Source organism: Bos indicus x Bos taurus, chromosome 4, assembly GCF_003369695.1.
Source record: "Bos indicus x Bos taurus breed Angus x Brahman F1 hybrid chromosome 4, Bos_hybrid_MaternalHap_v2.0, whole genome shotgun sequence".
Lineage (NCBI taxonomy): Eukaryota > Metazoa > Chordata > Mammalia > Artiodactyla > Bovidae > Bos > Bos indicus x Bos taurus.
The window spans coordinates 43,146,006-43,163,692 of NC_040079.1; the positions used below are offsets into that span (position 1 = coordinate 43,146,006).

Here is a 17,687-nt window from a genome sequence, read left to right on the forward strand (position 1 = left end):
AAGTGGAGAAAATACAGAAACAGACCTCACTCCATGGGGAACCTAAGAGCACAGTAAAATGGTATTTTGAAGCGGTGGGGATATTGATTGATGGGTGGTACTAGGGTAACTGGACAGGTCGCAGATCCATCCTTCCTACACTAGAGTGAACAAAGGTGGTTCAAAGGTTTAAGTAAAAGCAAAAATGATTAAGCCGTAAAGGTACTAGGCAAAAAGATGGGTGAATTCTTTATTGATGTGGGCGCTGTGGAACCTTTCATTATCCAAAATTCAGAGCAGTGAGGGAAAAATTCAGAAGATCTGATAACATGAACATCAAAAAGTAAAAATTCTTCCCAGGTGACTCAGTGGTAAATAATCTGCCTGCAACACAGGCGACCCAGGTTTCATCCTGGAAAATCCTATGGACAGAGGAGCCTGGCAGGCTATGGCCCATAGGGTTGCAAACAAGAATGTGACTTAGTGACTAAACAACAAGCAAAGTAAAAAGACAACAAATATTTGCAACTTACAGAACAAAAAGTAGCTACTCCCTGTGTAAGGTGCTTCTAAAAATAAGGAAGACAAAAATAGGACCTGATAGGAAAAAACAAGTCAGAAGATGGGAAAAGACTGAAAAAGGAATGTAAATGGCTTTTAAATGTGTGAAAAGGCAACTGAGACTCTTGCATAATGAGAGGAGTGTAAATTAAGACCAAAGAAAAAAAAGAATGAGCTACCCCTGTTCACCTTTCAGGCCAGCAGAAATCCCTGCTTGGTCATGCATGAGGAACTGACCAGCACAGCCCTGACAACTTGTAAGGGGCAATGCCTGGCTGAACTAAGGTGCCCTGACTGACCCAGCATCTCACTTCCAGAAACCTCCAAGGAAACATTGGCAAAAACATGAAGCAGTTTGTGTACCAAGCTGTTCCTTTTGGCCACTTTCCACTTCTAGGATACAGGCTCACCAAACTGTGGTACATCCTCAGCAGGGTGGGAGGCAGCATGGAGCCTTGTCCTTGGATATGGATCTGAATGCTCTGATGCTTTTTAGATTGTTATCTAGTGGGGAGGGGTTGATCTCTTAGCATGGGCCTTGTGAGTTTGAAACCATGTTTTACAGTACTACAAGTTGAATCCAAACATTTTTTAAAAATAAAGTCATTAAAAAAAACCAAAAGCAAATTATAAAAATGGCAAAACCAAACAAGACGGAACCTCACAGAGAGGAATTCTTCCGGTTAATTAAATCATAGAGATTTGACAGCAGGCCGGCAGTGGGACATGCACTAAGGACAAGAAGAGTCACAAAGAAACTTTAAACAAATCGTTTTCAGTAATCATTGTATTAGTAATAATGGTGGTGGCGGCTTAGTCACTAAGTTGTGTCCGACCCTTGCGACCCTAGGCCCTGTAGCCTGCCAGGCTTCTCTCTCCATGGGATTTCCCAGGCAAGCATACTGGAGTGGGTTGCCATTTCCTTTTCCAGGCGATCTTCCTGACCCAGGGATTGAACCCTAGTCTCCTGCATTGCAGGCAGATTCGTTACCCACTGAGCTACCAGGGAAATATAATACTGGTATTGTTATTTTGCAACTGTTAAAATTGTTTTAGGATTTATGGAATATAGTTACATTAGCAATATTATTCACTGGCTTTCATCCTAGGAGGATTGGGTGGGTGCAGAGAATACCAAAGAAGATAATCAATCGGCTTATAATCCTAAATTTGAATTCTATAAACTCTGGAGGTTTTTCTGTTAAACACAGAATGCTTATTTCCTCACTCTCTCTGGCACAGAGCCCCAGGAGGCAGTAGCACCCTTGGTGAGTGGTGGTGGGCCTGAGAACAGCACTTTACTTTGGAAGCAGCAGTGCCCATCGGAATAGTGGCAGATTCCACTATGCCATTAATAGTGGCGGGAGAGGCCGCCAATGGCCTGTGGTGTCCTGGCGCATCCATAAGATGACTAAAAAAGTTGGCTTAAAACTCAACATTCAGAAAACTAAGATCATGGCATTCAATCCCATCACTTCATGGCAAATAGATGGGGAAACAGTGGAAACAGTGAAAGACTTTATTTTTTGGGGCTGCAAAAGCACTGCAGATGGTGACTGCAGCCAAGAAATTAAAAGAGACTTGCTCATTGGAAGAAAAGCTATGACCAACCTAGACAGCATATTAAAAAGCAGAGACAATACTTTGCCAGCAAAGGTCCATGTAGTCAAAGCTATGGTTTTTCTAGTAGTCATGTATGGAGAATCCCAGGAACAGAGGAGCCTGATGGGCTGCTGTCTGTGGGGTGCACAGAGTCGGACACGACTGAAGCGACTTAGCAGCAGCAGCAGCGTGTATGGATGTGAGAGAGTTGGACTGTAAAGAAAGCAGAGTACCAAAGAATTGATGCTTTTGAAGTGTGGTGTTGGAGAAGACTCTTGAGAGTCCCTTGGACTGCAAGGAGATCCAACCAGTCCTTTCTAAAGGAGATCAGTCCTGAATATTCATTGGAAAGACTGATGCTGAAGCTGAAACTCCAGTACTTTGGCCACCTGATGTGAAGAACTGACTCATTGGAAAAGACCCTGATGCTGGGAAAGATTGAAGGTGGGAGAAGAAGGGGATGACAGGATGAGATGGTTGGATGGCATCACCAACTCGATGGACATAAGTTTGAGCAGGCTCTGGGAGTTGGTGATGGACAGGGAAGCCTGGCATGCTGCAGTCCACAGAGTTGGAAAGAGTCGAACACGACTGAATGAACTGAACTGAATGGACCGATCACCTTGGGTGGTTTCAGGGAACCGGCATTGCTGTGAAAGCTATGGCCAAAGAGAAAGGATGATGCATTTAACTTCTCTGAATGATTGGTACCTCAGGGTTACCAGAGTCTAGGAGGGAAAAGCCCTCTTTATGTAAATATTTCTACTAATAGAAGAAGGAGGAATGGCGGAATTAGAATGTTGAAAAATATCATATCCAAATATGAGGCAAAGGGGCCAGTCCATAGCCATCCAAGGCAGGTCACTGCCCCATATCATGTGCCCCCTGATGGAAGCGTTCTTGCAAAAAACATCACACTTGAGTTAGATAGAGCCTCACAGTCTGTAGGAAATGCCCCTCCCTCTCCCTCAACTGCATTTATGAATGCTGTTATCCTCGAACGCCTCTAAACCCTCTAGAATTTAAGCACCTGTCCAGGCTCTCATTTGCCCTCTGTGCTCCCTGGCCTTTCTCTTCCATGCCTACCCTGGTGATCATTGCATCTGTGAGAACAGAACAGGTAGGCTTACATGTGCAGCTGGTTGGTTTCCTTTAGTTTCCTCTGTTTCCCTGGGTGTGGCAGCTTTGGGGCCTTGGAAGGGTTGTGTGTGCATGCAGGGGAACCTGTTGGGGAGCAGGCAGCGGACTCAGGCCCCACAGTCAGCCAAGATGAGGCATGGGGACCGCTCTGTATCCTGAGGTCTCTGTATCTCACTCTTGATTCCCTTCCCGTCAGGACCACCTGATCCTGCTCTGTGGGGACAGCTTTTATAAAGAAGGAGAAATTGGAGCCCAGACGGTACCTGCGGTGCCCTGTGTCTCTAAAGAGATATTCCAGACAGTACCAGATGTTTGTTCAAACAAATCTAGAGTGGTATTGCTTTCCCGGTTTACTGTATTTTCTACATCTGCAGCATGTGTGGTAGTAATTAAGGCATGAAATGACTGTTCTGAACCAGTCTTTTCAGAATCTAGAAATATTAAACTTTGTTGCAGTTTAAATTGAACCATATGAAATAGTCATTTTTATGGGCAGAAAACCACTGAAAATTAGCACTTTAATTTGATCAAATCTAACTTGGCCACCTGATGCAAAGAACTGACTCATTTGATAAGACTCTGATGCTGGGAAAGATTGAAGGCTGGAGAAGAAGGGGACAACAGAGGATGAGATGGTTGGATGGCATCACTGACTCAATGGACATGTGTTTGAGTAAACTCCAGGAGTTGTTGATGGACAGGGAGGCCTGGAATGCTGCAGTTCATGGGGTCGCAATGAGTTGGACACAACTGAGTGACTGAACTGAACTGAATCTAATGTTAATTAATATTAGTAAAATTGTATTACATTTGTTATGTTTTGAGTTGTGACTATATATGGTCACTCTAATTAACCAAAATGGTTAATTAAGTAGCTTCTCCTCTTTGCAACCATTTTGGACTATCTAGAGAGTTTAAGAATCTTCAGCATCAACAAACCCAGTTTCCCCCTTTCAGAATCAGATTTGACCTTGAAGAAGTTAAAAGTGAGCTTGCTCAGGGACATACTCTTTAGTTTCAAAGTTGTATCTTAAACTCAAGAGTCCTGGAAGCAGGTACAGGCTTTTGTAGGCTGGGGGTCATGGAGGTGTGCTCTGTCCAGGCACCCCTGGACTGCTGTGCCCCAAAGCAGACAACACTCAGCCTGAAACAGGCAGGTTGGTGCTCCCACTGCATCAGGGACACCTCGTGGTCAGGAGGGGGAGCCCCAACAGTGCGCTCAGCTTGCTTGTTCATTCTTTCTAACTTTGTGGTTTGGTTTTGCAGAATGGTTGGACTTCCAAAATAATGTCTTTCAGCTGGCTATACCATATTGGCTAGAAATGTGGGGAGGCCACCTATAGGCTCTACATGCTAGAGATAGTAGGGAAGGTGTGCTGGTTTAGAAAGAAGATGTATTGGGTTTAGTAAGAAGATATGCTGGTTTATTTAGAAGATACGCTGGTTTAGTAAGAAGATGTAATGGTTTACTTAGACTGACTGGTTTAGTAAGATGGGCTGGTTAAATTAGAAAAATCCACTGGTTTAGTTAGAAGATGTTCTGGTTTAGTAAGAAGATGCACTGGTTTAGTTAGAAGATGTGGGGGTTCAGTAAGAAGATGTGTAGGGTTAGGTAGAAGAAGCACTGGTTTAGTATGAAGATGCGTGGGTTTTCTTTGCATCTTTTTGTGCACGCAGCCTGTTTGGATTTTGTCAGGAGTTTCAGGGTGTTGCCTGCCTCTTTAACTTTTTCAAAAAACTAAACAGCTTCAGTGGGGTTTGCAGAAGGAAGCTGTGGTTTATGGTCTTCCTGTTCATTCACATGTTTTTTTCAGAGGGAGGGCGAACATCTGACCATATTTTTCAACCAGATCAGAAGTGAACAGAGGAGAATGCACAGTAACTGTCGGCAGAGGGGGAGGAACCAGAATTCCTCCAGAGAAATTCCTCCTCAGACAGACTTTCCGACAGGGTATCCCATGGAGAACGAGGTAGGTGCAAGCCCAGTGTGGAAAGAGCCATCTAGAATGACTGTTGGGTCCTGTGACCTTCACTTTGCGAGCATGGGGTGGTGGAGGGTTCCTGCTGGCTTCCGCGTCTGAGAACCGGTGGCCGGTGAGAGAGATTGAGGAGCTTTTTGTAGGTGGTTGGGTTTGTCCATATTCGCCTAAGGAGTAAAAAGACTGTGGGTGTCAGGTCTGCTGTGAATTTATAGTCAGTCAGGACCCAAGATCTGAGTTCGAAAATGATTTAGGGAAAAGGTCAGGAAAAAGTGCAGTCCTAGTCTCGGACTCGCGCCTGAGTTTCATTTATGACGCCCAAGGGAAGACGAAGGGGCCGTGTACCTGGCCCAAGTGGTCTTGGCTGCCCGTGGAGGGTCAGACGCTGGGTGTCAGTGGAGCAAGCCGCTGCAGTGGAGGGCAGGTTCACACCCAGCCCTGAGATGGGGAACTTGAGTCTGTAAGGAGGTCCTGGGGCGCTGGCTGTGTCCTGTTCTTTATTTAGGACTCCGAGGCACCTAAGAAAGGCTCTTTTTCTGTTGGTAGGCGCTGAACTACTTAACTTTATAAATTTGTTGATTTGCATACAGGGAGTGTTGGAAGGTAGTTGGAGTTAAGATAGGCAATATTGCGGTGCCGTTTTAAACAGTGTACTTATAGGAGAGAATTTGTGAGGGTGCCTTGCGCACCTGGCAGGTCTGAACCTGGGTGGAGTAGCCACTGCCTTGCCCAGCTGGACAGAACTGTGGCTCTGCCCACCCTACCCTCTGGCCTTGGTGTTTTCCCTGGCCTTGCCCTGCAGCCCTGTGGAGCCAGAGCGTTGCCAAGCTGCTGTCTTCTCCCTCCCTCAGCAGAAAGGGCCCTGGGGCGGGGACAGGGGTCCTTCAAGGTATAGCCCCAGTGCTGGGCACAGGCTTGATGCCCGTTAGACATTTGCTGAATGCCCACTGAAGGACCCCAGGGCCTTGCTCTTGAAGCCTTTGTTCAGGGGCAGTTCTGTGTTACCTACTAAAGGAGTAAATAAGGCTTCCTGAGCACTGACTGGGGCATTTGAGGTTCCCAGCACGGGTTTCTTTCCTGCACTGCCACACACTTTCTCCAGAACGTGCTGAGCTGCGAGTTGTGCCCGAGGAGCGAGTTGGTAGGTGTTTTCACCTTATCATTCCTTTTGGTCTCCAGGTAGAGGCTGCTTTTCCAGGAGTGGTTGTGCTGCTTCCTCAGCACATGCATTTCTTACTGTAAATTAATAAACAGACGCTCTGACAGAGAACATAGCCTCTGAGAATTTGTTTAGGATATGCAGATACTCAGAGCCTCATCACCTCAAGTGAAAGTCTAGGCCAGGCTGTAATCTAACAATGCTCAAGGCCAGCCTGACCCTGGGGCCTTCCTCTAGGAAAGTACTAAGTGGACCAGAGTCAGTTGTGTGTGTTTAACTAAAAGCTACATTTGAGATTTCCAACTTCAAAAGTTGTTTCAAGCATAAGATGGAAAATACTGCAAGAAAAGTTTTTTAAAAAAATATTTATTTTTTTCTTTGGCTGCACCAGATCTTTGTTGCAGTATGTGGGATCTAGTTCCCTGACCAGGGATCGAACCCGGGCCCCATGCATAGGGAGTGTGGAGTCTTAGCCATTGGACCCCCAGGGAAGTCCTTTACCAAGAGTATTGTAAGGATCTAGGGATCACTTTCGGAGAAGGCAATGGCACCCCACTCCAGTACTCTTGCCTGGAAAATCCCATGGACGGAGGAGCCTGGTGGGCTGCAGTCCATCAGGTCGCTCAGAGTCGGATATGACTGTGCGACTTCACTTTCACTTTTCACTTTCACACATTGGAGAAGGAAATGGCAACCCACTCCAGTGTTCTTGCCTGGAGAATCCCAGGGATGGGGTCACGCAGAGTCGGACACGACTGATGTGACTTAGCGGCAGCAGCAGCAGGATTCACTTTGGAGCTAGTTCTAGGAAGCAGCGTGTGTTGCACGTGCGACGTCTGCATGAAGCCCTGCGTCCGCCCCCTGGCTCTGTGCCTTGGACCCTCAGCCAGTTCCTTTCAACACTCAGGGCCCCATTTCTTCACAAGAAACTGGGACGCAGATGCACTCTGGGTGGCATCAGTGCCAGGGCAACATTCACCAAGAGAAACTGTGCTTGGTGTTGTGCTCTTTCCAGGGGCTCTTTCTTCCGTCTTTTGGGTCGAAGATTATAAAATCGTTATGGTGATGATGAACACGAGTGCTCAATAAATATACCTGTTGAGTGAAGAGTAAACAGTTGCACAGGCTAAAACCATTTTTTAAAAAACTATATTGATTTGGAGGCTATTCCAGTGAATTAAAGAATCCACAATCATTTAATGGAGTCCTGATTCTGCATGTCAAGAATATTTTTAATTGTCAGTGTATTCTTTTTTTAAGCAACTTATTGACCAGAGACGTGTTAATATGTCTTGTTACCTGAATGTTATTGACCAGAGACATCTCAGCTTTCACTTACATAACAAATCACTGGCCACAGGTGTTAGTTTCTGCAAAAATCTCATGGTCAATAATGTATTAACTGGAACTTCCTTTTACATTTCATGTTTAAAAGCACCATTAGTTCCAAAACCCTGAGGTGCCGTCTTGTTCACTGTGTTTCTGGAAAAGCTGAGGGGCCCCCACCATGCCTGCCATACCCCAACTCCCAGCCGGTGTGCTTTCTAGCTCCTGCAGTGGGAGCTGGGCGCGCATCTCCTGTGTCACATGCCTGCTCTCTTTGGGTGGAGCAGCTGCCCCCGTTCTGCACTAAAATGGGGCGAGACAGCAGAGGAAGGCTGCAGGTTTGCTAGGGTGTCTTTCTTTACACAATGGTTTCAACATTCCACTTTCTAGAAAGGCTCAGCCACCAGTGAAACTTCTTTGGGACATTAAGAAAAAGCACATGGTGCCTTGTGTATGCAAGGCTAAGGACTGAGTTTGGGAAGCTGTGTCTGATTCCCAGTCAGTTAGGCCACGTTCACGCTTGACCAGGTGGTCTGGTGTGCGGTCCGGGTTGCAGGGGCCGCTCCCTTTGCCTCTGCTAGCCTGTGAGCAGTGGAGGTCTGGCACCACACTCCATCACAGGGCATGCCTTGTTGCCAGGGTAGCTCCTTTAAATACAGGACATTTTGGCACTGAAGCATACCTTTGAGGCACCTGACTAGCAGTTCTCATCGTGGGTTTAGTCCCTGTTCATCTTCTGTGGGCTCGGTGGTGACCGCCTTGAGGGTGGGGATTCTGTCTCATGCCTCCGCAGCACCTTCCTGATGCCTGGCTGGCAGAGGCACCAAACCCCTTCATTAACCAGTTTTATTTCTCCCCTGAGGGGTGCTGGGTCACAAGAGGTAAAGGCAGAGGAAGGCGGGGTGGGGCTCAGCATAGGGAAAGCTGATCCCTGAGCAGTAGGGGCATCTGCAGCAGGCCGTCCTGGTTTCTTCGGCTGGCAGAGTGTCTCCTTAAGGTGCGTTGTAGGTCTTGGGCTCTGGGTCCTTTCCAACACAGACTGACTTTATAACCCGTCCCTCATTGTTAAAACAACAGCTTGGGTTGCATGTGGTGTGTGGCCCTGGTGGTTTGGCTGACCTTGGCAAAACCTCTCACCTCTGAATTGGTTTCCTGTTGCTCCCAGGTGTAGAGGAGTGGCAAGGTGGAACATCAGACAGATTGAACTGAGCTGTTTTCACGCACCGTCAGATTCAGGATCAACCATGTCTGTGCCCCCGCTGGTTATGATCTGAGAGAGTGAATTCTGTGAGGTTAATAGGTAGAAATGGTGTAGGGACAGATGTTTACTCTGGCCAGTTTCAGACATAGGTCATCTCTGTAACGTGTTACATTCCTTGGTATTTCCACAGCTCTAGGGCAGTGCCTTGTACATCATAGAAGCTGGGAGGCTCTCAGCGCAGATACACAGTCAGGGAGAACAGGACTGAAGCGTCATCTGTGTGGGATGTCAGCCAGAGATGGAATCACAGTTCAGTATGGCCTGGCCTGGCCTGCCGCAGTCACGCTGGTGAAACATGATGTTTATATTACTCCATTCCCAGCTTCCCTTTCAATGTAAAGTTTACTATCGGTGCTTGAGTGGGAAATTGTGGGTGACCGTTTCCCACCATTTCCATGTGAGCCCTGCATGGCAACAACCTGGTCCAGACCCCGCCCCCCACCCCCGAATTTCACCTGAAGTGCCCCACCTTCTTCCCTCCCACTCTCCTAACTTGTGCTGGGCTGACAGTGCCTGTGGGAGGGAGGAGAAAGAAGCCTGAGAGGACCAGGAGGGTGGTCTGTCTGAGAGCTGGGATCACCCGTCACGGGGTCCTCCAAGGGGCACCCTCTGTCCACTCAGCAGTTCTGAGACGGTGGAGATGACGCTGTCTGTGTGATGATGGTATTGATTATCTTGTCATGGCTTAAGTGTTCAGTTCAGTTCAGTTGCTCAGTCGTGTCTGACTCTTTGCGACCCTATGAACCACAGCATGCCAGGCCTTGTCCATCACCAATTCCCGGAGTTTACCCAAACTCATGTCAGTGTAAGCAGCTGTAGATGGGAACTATATCCTTAAAATAACAATGTTTTGAACAATTTCACATATATAAACAAAAAGTAAATGAAGGCCCACATGCACGTTGTCATGATCATCCCTAGCCCTGTGGGCCTCATATTAGCATTATTTTACACCCACCCCACCCCACATCCAGTATGAAGCGCTGAGGGGCTGCACTGGGGTGTGGAGCAGCAACTAGGCTGATATTCGCCACAAGGAAGGGGTTCTCCAGGATTACTACTCTGGGGGATCAGAGGAGTAAAAGGCAGATATCCAGGTGCCAAGTACTCAGGGGTAATGAGCACAGACCAAGGAGCAGAGGAGAAAACCCAGACTCTGGCTAGAAGGAGCAGGAAGAATGCTGGGGTTCACTTTGTGGAGGGTGTCTTTTGGGTGGGGTGGCCTTTATAGCTGAGCGTCTCAGTGGGTGTGGGGCAGGCCCTGCAGGATCTCCCGGGAGGCCCCCAAGGCCTCACCTGCCTTAGTGGGGGAGTCACTGCCCCTCTCCACCTGCCATCTGTGAGACTGACGGGCTGACGAGGCACCTCACAGAATCATCGGCTCTGTGGCATTCTTTTGGGTGGGATATGGCGGGTGGCTGAATTTCCCATGCAGAGGAGAAACGGAAACGAGAGCTTTTAGAGCATGTTTGGTGACATGTACATTGTTCCTATAAGTGTTGGTCAGAGGTATCCCTGCTGTGGGTCCTGCCCAGGCAGGCAAGCTGCAGCATTGTAGACAGGACAGTGAAAGGTGACTTCTCCGTCTGGGATGGGTCACCAGCTCTGGGTTTTGCTCCCGTGTTTAGTGACATTTCCCTGCCAGGTCTGCATGCTGGTGTGTTGTCTTTGCTTTTATGTTCCTTTGGGTGACTGGAAGTGGTCACCTCCAAAGAGCCCTTCGGAGCTGCTGGGAGGGGTCCAGACCTTTTTCTGGGCCCGCAGGCGAGGCTGACTTCATTCTCCCTGACCTCCCTGGTTCTTGCTCTGCAGGTTTACTTTGATTGCAAGATTGGCCTTCAGGCTGGTCTAGACACTGATTTGGGGGTGAGGTTGCTCACCTAGGTGTTGGTCAGAGCCCTGAGCCCCTGAGGCCCTGGCAGAGGGAGGGGACAGTGAAGCACAGGCCATGCTTTCACAGGAGAGTGTAGAGGTGGCCTTGCGACTGTTGACTGCATTTTCTGTTGGTGCCACAGCCCTGGGCACACCTCCCCACCTTCTCCGAAGACTGCAGTGAAGTGACCCGGCAGAGCCGGGAGGGGTGGAACAATGTAGCATTTTTGTCTTGTGGGGGAATCTCCCGTTTCTGCCCTGTTTTCGTCTCCTGAGTTTACTCACCTTGAGAACTGTCCTTTGAATCTTCTAAGTGTCTGTGAACAGGTGAGGGACAAGCCCCTCGGTACCCGAGGCAGCCCTCGGCCTGGCCCACCGTGGCAGCAATGGCCAGCCCTTGCCTGCACGGGGATGTGGCAGTGGCTTGGGCCACTTCTGCTTGTTAGCCGTGGGTACAACACCAAGCCTTTGTGAATAATGAACTCCAACCATTGCCGTTTCTGCCTGCAGCCTGGAATTGTGTCGCCGTTTAAACGAGTATTCCTAAAAGGTGAAAAGAGTAGAGATAAGAAAGCCCATGAGAAGGTGACAGAGAGGCGCCCTCTGCACACTGTGGTGCTGTCCCTGCCCGAGCGCGTCGAGCCCGACAGACTGCTGAGCGACTATATCGAGAAGGAGGTGAAGGTAAGTCCACGGCCACAGGACACACCTTGCCTGTCGCCAGCAAAGGCTCTCAGTGCGCCACACGCTGCGGTCTGGGACCCGTCCCCACGTGCACCTCGGCTGACTCCCACTCGGTGGTGCACCCGTGGTGGTATGTCTGATACCCGGGTGCCCAGTCCCCAGATTGCTCTTTTCTGGCCCCATTTCTGGTTTTCTCTCCGGGAGCAAGCCGCCTCCTTACTCGTAGAGGCTGGCCGTGTGTTTCAGTTCCTTGGTAAAGGCTTAGAGCTGTCCCCTGTGTCATTGTCACAGCCTAGGACACAGGCTTCTGAATCCTGTCAGAGGCTGTGCCTGCTTGTGGATTAACAGAACGTGCACTGCTGTATTTTTAGTGCTTTCTCTAAACACTGGAGTGAGAAGAAATGAATACAAAGGTATAAAACTGTGCGGTCAGAGAGAATGGGAAAGGGGGCAGCAGTAACGAGCGAGCCCCATAAACTTGCAGAAGGAGCTGATGAAGGTGGGGTAGCAAGTTCATGGTGCCCTCGGAGCTGGACCCTCGTCCCTCAGAGGACGCAGAGCCATCCAGCTGGTCTTGGGGGTGTGTGGGGGTGTAGGGAGGCACCGTGCACATTGTGAGCGTGTGGAGGGGTCCGCTCTCACCTGGCATGGTGGGAAGTGGGAGGTCTCCCTGGTGGAGACTCAGCACTAGGGGGACTTTAGACATGGGGGCACCTGGCCCAGGGGAGGGTGGGGAGAGACCCAGTGGGAAGACGAGCAGATTGAGTCAAAACCTGTCTGGAACGGTGAGAATCGCCAACCCCGTTTCCCTCAAGCTTTCAGAAGGCCTGCAACCAGGCCTTTGCCAAGAGGGATCCTCAGAGGGATGCTTTTATGTGGAAGCCACGCAGCCCACAGAAGTGCTTCCTCACATGACCCTGCTGTGACTACCCCGCCAGCCTGAAAGAAGCGATGCTCTGCAGCTCTGCCTTTGCTCATGGCTTCTGTCATAGGCAGCCAAGGAGAAGTACATGTTTGAGGAAAAACGTGTAACCTAGGGACAGAGCCCAGCACAAACACAAGAAGTAAACGTGAATGCAGTGTCTACAATGCAGAAACTGGAGGAAAAATTAAAGTATGTGGTATTGTCGGAAAAATAAGAAATACTGTTAACTGTGAGATAACAGGAAAACAGGTGGAAATGAACTTTTGGAATTAAAAATATCTTAATTATATATCATAAACAATTCTTTAGAGGGGTCAAAAGGTAAAGAAAATCATCCAGAAAGGATAACCAAAAGATAAAGTAAACAAAGAGGAGAGAGAAAAATTGCAGAATCTATCCAGGAGGTTTAGCAGCTGACTCATGAGAAGAAGAAATGGAAGAGAGTGGGAGGAAGTTGTTAAGACAGCAAGGGTGTTTTGCAGAATTCGCCAACAGACATGACTCTCAGATTGAAAGGATCCCTTTCTGGTCATAATAACCAGACAAATCAGCTCTCTAAAACATGAGCCTGCAGAGCCCATTCTGACGAGGTTCCTGGGGGATGTACTGCCTTAGTGCACAAGGATGCACCAGGGGAATGGAAAACACAGGTCCAGAACTGGAGTTTAGGCACAGGGAGGAGCAGAGGGAATTCCCAGGACAGGAATCTGAAAAACAGACTAGAGCAGCTCTGGGAGAACAGAGTGCGGATGGTTTTATATGTTGGGGTAGAGGCTGCTGATGAATTGGGAAGACAGAATGTGCTTTGGAAACAAAGCAAGTGATAGGGTAGGCGTATATTACACCATGAAAATTTAAAGTTTGGGGGACTTCTTGGTGGTCCAGTGGTTAAGAATCTACCTGCCAGTCCAGAGGATATGGATTTGAACCCTAGTCCGGGAGGATTCCACATGCAGTGGAGCACCTAAGCCCATGTGCTGCAACTACTGAAGCCTGAACTCCAGTGCCTGTGCTCTGCAACAGGAGGAACCACCACAGTGAGAAGCCCAAGCACTGCAGTGAAGAGTAGCCCCTGCTGACTGCAACTTGAGAAAGCCCTTGCAGCAACAGAGACCCTCTGCAGCCATAAATAAGCAAAATACTTTTTTGGGGGAAAAAAAAAAGTTTGGGGACTTCTGCTTCCAGGAAGATGGAGTCAACATTTTCCCTTATTATTCCCATTAAATACAACTAAAAATCCTGGACATTGTATATGTAACAACTATAAGAAGACTGAAAGGTAGAGAGATGGCAGAGCAGACCTCAGGACCCAAGCTGCGACCCAGTGAGTTCCCCAGTTCTGTTTTCCCTCGTGTATCTCAAGTCTGGAGCTGAAGAAGCTGGCAAACAAGAAGAACCAACAAAATTCACTCCCTCTGGCCAAAAGACCAAGAAAAGAATGGCTTAGCAGGACAGAAAATGTTTAACAGTACCTGCTCAGTTCCAACCAGAGGTGACTAAAAACCTGTGGCCCCACCACTGCTTCTGCTTGCAAAGGCCAGGTGGGGACCAGAACTCACCCCAGAGGAGGCTGAGTAAGGAGCAGAGACTTATCCCTGAAGAATGCCTAGTGGAACTGAGGTAACAGTGGAGACGTGGGGAGCCTGGAATTCTGCCCTCAGACAGCAGCAGTGACACACACCAGCCCTCCTGTCAGTGGGGGCCGCTTGGGGAGCTGGAAGGCCAACCATGCTCAGCAGGGAAGACGAGCCCTCCAACTCAGGTGGCAGCAGGGGCCAGTGGGGAGTCAGCCCCTCCACCTGTGCTCCCTCCCGCTGTGGAACTAGAGCAGATTTTCTGACATTTGTGTCATCAGAGTCCTGGAGGGAGAAGAGATGGCTGGCTGGGGTGGGGTGGAGAGAGCTGAAAAACTGATTAAAATAGTCATGGTTGAAACTTCTCTGATTTGGTAAAGAGACAGACTTAAAGATTCAAGAAGTTGCGTGCACCACCAACAGAATAAACCCAACACAGTGCACACTAAGACTTGTCATAGTGAAACTTCTGAAAAGTGAATACAGAGAGTCCTGAAAGCAGTGAGAAGGAACACTTTACCCATGGGGAAGACAGAATGACAGCAGACTTCTCATCAGGGGCCAGAAGGAAGTGACGGTCGTCCTTCAAATGCTAGGAGACAAGGGCTGATGAGAAAGCACTAAAGACGACTCTAGAGCACCCTTAAACAGCAGCCCAGAAATGGGCTGGTTCCTTGAAGGGCACAGACTACCACAGGTCACTAGTAAATAGATCACTTGAAGAGCCCTATAACTATTAAAGTAGTTTAATATCTAATTTGAAAACACCCGTAAAAAACTTCACCAGGCTCAGGTGGTTTCTGGAAAATTGTATCAAGTGCTTAAAGAGTTAACAGTCTGCACAATCTTCCAGAAAAACAAGAATGGAGGGAACACTTTTTAACTCATTTTCTAAGGTTAAATAAATTGCAGACATGAATACAGTTGCTTCTAAGTCACCTCAGTCGTGTCCAACTCTGTGTGACCCCATAGACGGCAGCCCACCAGGCTCCTCTGTCCCTGGGATTCTCCAGGCAAGAATACTGGAGTGGGTTGCCATTTCCTTCTCCAATGCATGAAAGTGAAGTGAAGTCGCTCAGTCGTGCCCGACTCTTAGCGACCCCATGGACTGCAGCCCACCAGGCTCCTCCATCCATGGGATTTTCCAGGCAAGAGTACTAGAGTGGGGTGCCATTGCCTTCTCCAATGAATACAGTTACTTAGGTATAAATCTAATGAAACACGTTAGAGTTCGTATGCTGGAAGCTACACAACACTGATGAAAGAATCAAAGATCTGAATAAATGGAGAGAGATACCACGTTCATGGTTTGGAAGATTCAGCCTAGTTAACATGTCAGTTTTCCCGAAACTGATACATAGGTTTGATACAATTCCTATCAAAATTCCAACAAGATATTTTACAGATATGGACAAGAATATTCTAAAATTTACATGGAAAGGTTTTGAAAAGAGAAAAATGAGAGCAGTCAGTTCACCTGATTTCAGGATGTACTTTAGAGCTTCAGCAATGAAGACTGTGTGGTAGCATCAGAGGGATCAGCATAGTAATCAGTGGAACAGCATCATGAACCCAGAAACAGACCCTCACAAATATACCCAACTGATTGTTGACAGAGGTGCAAAGGCAAGTCAGTGGAGGAAGTGTCTCTTTACCAAATGGTGCTGGAGCCAATGGACCCCCATGGGCAGAAAAATGAACTACACTCTAAACCTCACATCTTACACAAAAATTAACTCAGAATGGACAATGGAATTAAAGGTAGAATGTAAAGCTATAACACTTTTAGGGGAAAAACATAAGAGGAAATCTTCAGGACCCAGAGTAGGCAGAGTCCTTAGACTTGACACCAAAAAGGGGACAATCGGTAAACTGGACTTCATAAAATTTAAAAACCTGTGTTCTGCCAAAGAATCCATCAGGAGAGTGGAAAGACGAGCTAAACACCGGGAGAAGATATTTGCAAGCCACCTATCTGCTTTGCAAGCCACCTATCTGCTAAAGGTCTTTTATCTAGAATATATAAAGAACTCTCAAAGCCTAATAATAGAAAAGCAAATAATCTGATTAGAACACGGGCAAAAGTCATGAAGAGACGTTTCATACAAAAGAAGGTATTCAGATGGCAATAAGCACATGAAGATGTTCAGCATCACTAGCCATTAGGGAAGTGCAAATTAAAATACAGTGAGACATCATTGCATACCTACCAGAATCACTAAAGTTAAAACATTAGTGAGAATACCGAGTGCTGGTAAGGGTGGGGAGGATCACTCTTGCATGGCCGATGGGCTTGTAAAATGATGCGGCCATACTGGAAAACAGTTGGGCAGGTTCTTAGAGACTAAACCTGAACTGCCATGTGACCTGGCTGTTGCATTCTGAGTATTTCTCCCAGAAATTATGAAAATTTAAGTCGACACAAAAGCGTGTACATGATTATTAAAAGCCGCATTATTCATAATAGCCAGAAACTGGAAATACCCAGATGTCCTTCAGTAAGTAGATGGTTAAACAAGTGATGGACAGCCATACTGTGGAACCCTACTCAGCTGTAAAAAGGCGAGAATTACTGATTCCTTCAGCAGTTTCCAGGAATCTGCAGAGCATTAAGCTCTGTGAAGAAAAACCAATCCCCAAAGTTAGATACTGTATGATTCCCCTTTATAACATTTCTTGATATGACAGAGTTATTGAAATGGAGAACAGAGAGGACTTGCTAGGGCTTAAGGAGGAGACCAGGTCGGTGGGAAGTGGGTATGCCTGTAAAAGAGAAATGGGAGGGACCTGGTGATGGAATGTTCTGTAAATTGACCATGTAGTTAGTATCCCGGTTGTGGTCCTGTGTGATCATAGGATGTTTACCTTAGGGGGTGACACGGTGTGGTGTACAGTGGATCTCTGTGTATTCTTTCTTACAACTGCATGTGATTTATGATTATCTTAAAGGTTTTTAAAAAAATGAAAGGTTATGCATAAAGTTGTGATTTCTGTATGTCTTGGCACAGTCATGAAGTAGAATTATACGTAACAGAATGATATAAGTGCCAGGTAATGCTTAGGTAATAGCTAATCTAAATTGTGAGAGGAAAGGAAGAAGTGGGAGTGGTGGTAGAAGAGAGGTGAATCTTTCTTTGCCATAACTGGAGATCACCAGCTCCTGTCTTAAATTGATGAATCAGGCAGTAGCAACGTAAAACCTTTATTTAGAAAGTTAGTCCTAGTCCAGAAGACCCAGAGTTGCTGCCCCTAGGGAGCGGTGTATAGCGTTGCCTGGATTGGGGCCAGATTGTTCTTTGTTAATAAACACTTTGGGGGACTGTGTAACCTTTCTTTAAACTTCGCACGTGTGATACTTTGATAAAATAAAAACTGTGACAGCAACAGAGCCTGCTAGTGGTGAGGAAACTTTTACTCCCACATACTGGAGTGTGGTTCTTTATGGAAAGTATTTTGTATTTAGAATGAACATTACTAACATGAAAGTGCGGAGAAGGCAATGGCACCCCACTCCAGTACTCTTGCCTGGAAAATCGCATGGACGGAGGAGCCTGGTGGGCTGCAGTTCATGGGGTTGCTAAGAGTCAGACATGACTGAGCGACTTCACTTTCACTTTTCACTTTC

The 17,687-nt window shown here is 47.4% G+C and overlaps 1 protein-coding gene across 7 annotated transcripts in view; it reads left to right on the top strand.

The window, feature by feature from the left end:
- The window catches only part of CCM2 (CCM2 scaffold protein), a 53,501-nt gene that overhangs the window by 11,238 nt on the left and 24,576 nt on the right, over positions 1-17,687 (top strand). For 4 of the 7 annotated variants that reach the window (XM_027539282.1, XM_027539281.1, XM_027539283.1 and 1 more), the window contains 2 exons: positions 5,097-5,252; positions 11,390-11,563. The exons of 1 other annotated variant lie outside the window; for it this stretch is intronic. In XM_027539282.1, the coding sequence (XP_027395083.1) occupies positions 5,154-5,252; positions 11,390-11,563 (273 nt within the window). In that variant the 5' untranslated portion in view covers positions 5,097-5,153. Of the gene's footprint in view, positions 1-5,096; positions 5,253-11,389; positions 11,564-17,687 lie in introns of those variants that run through there. 2 more of the 7 variants (XM_027539286.1, XM_027539287.1) reach the window with 2 other exon arrangements.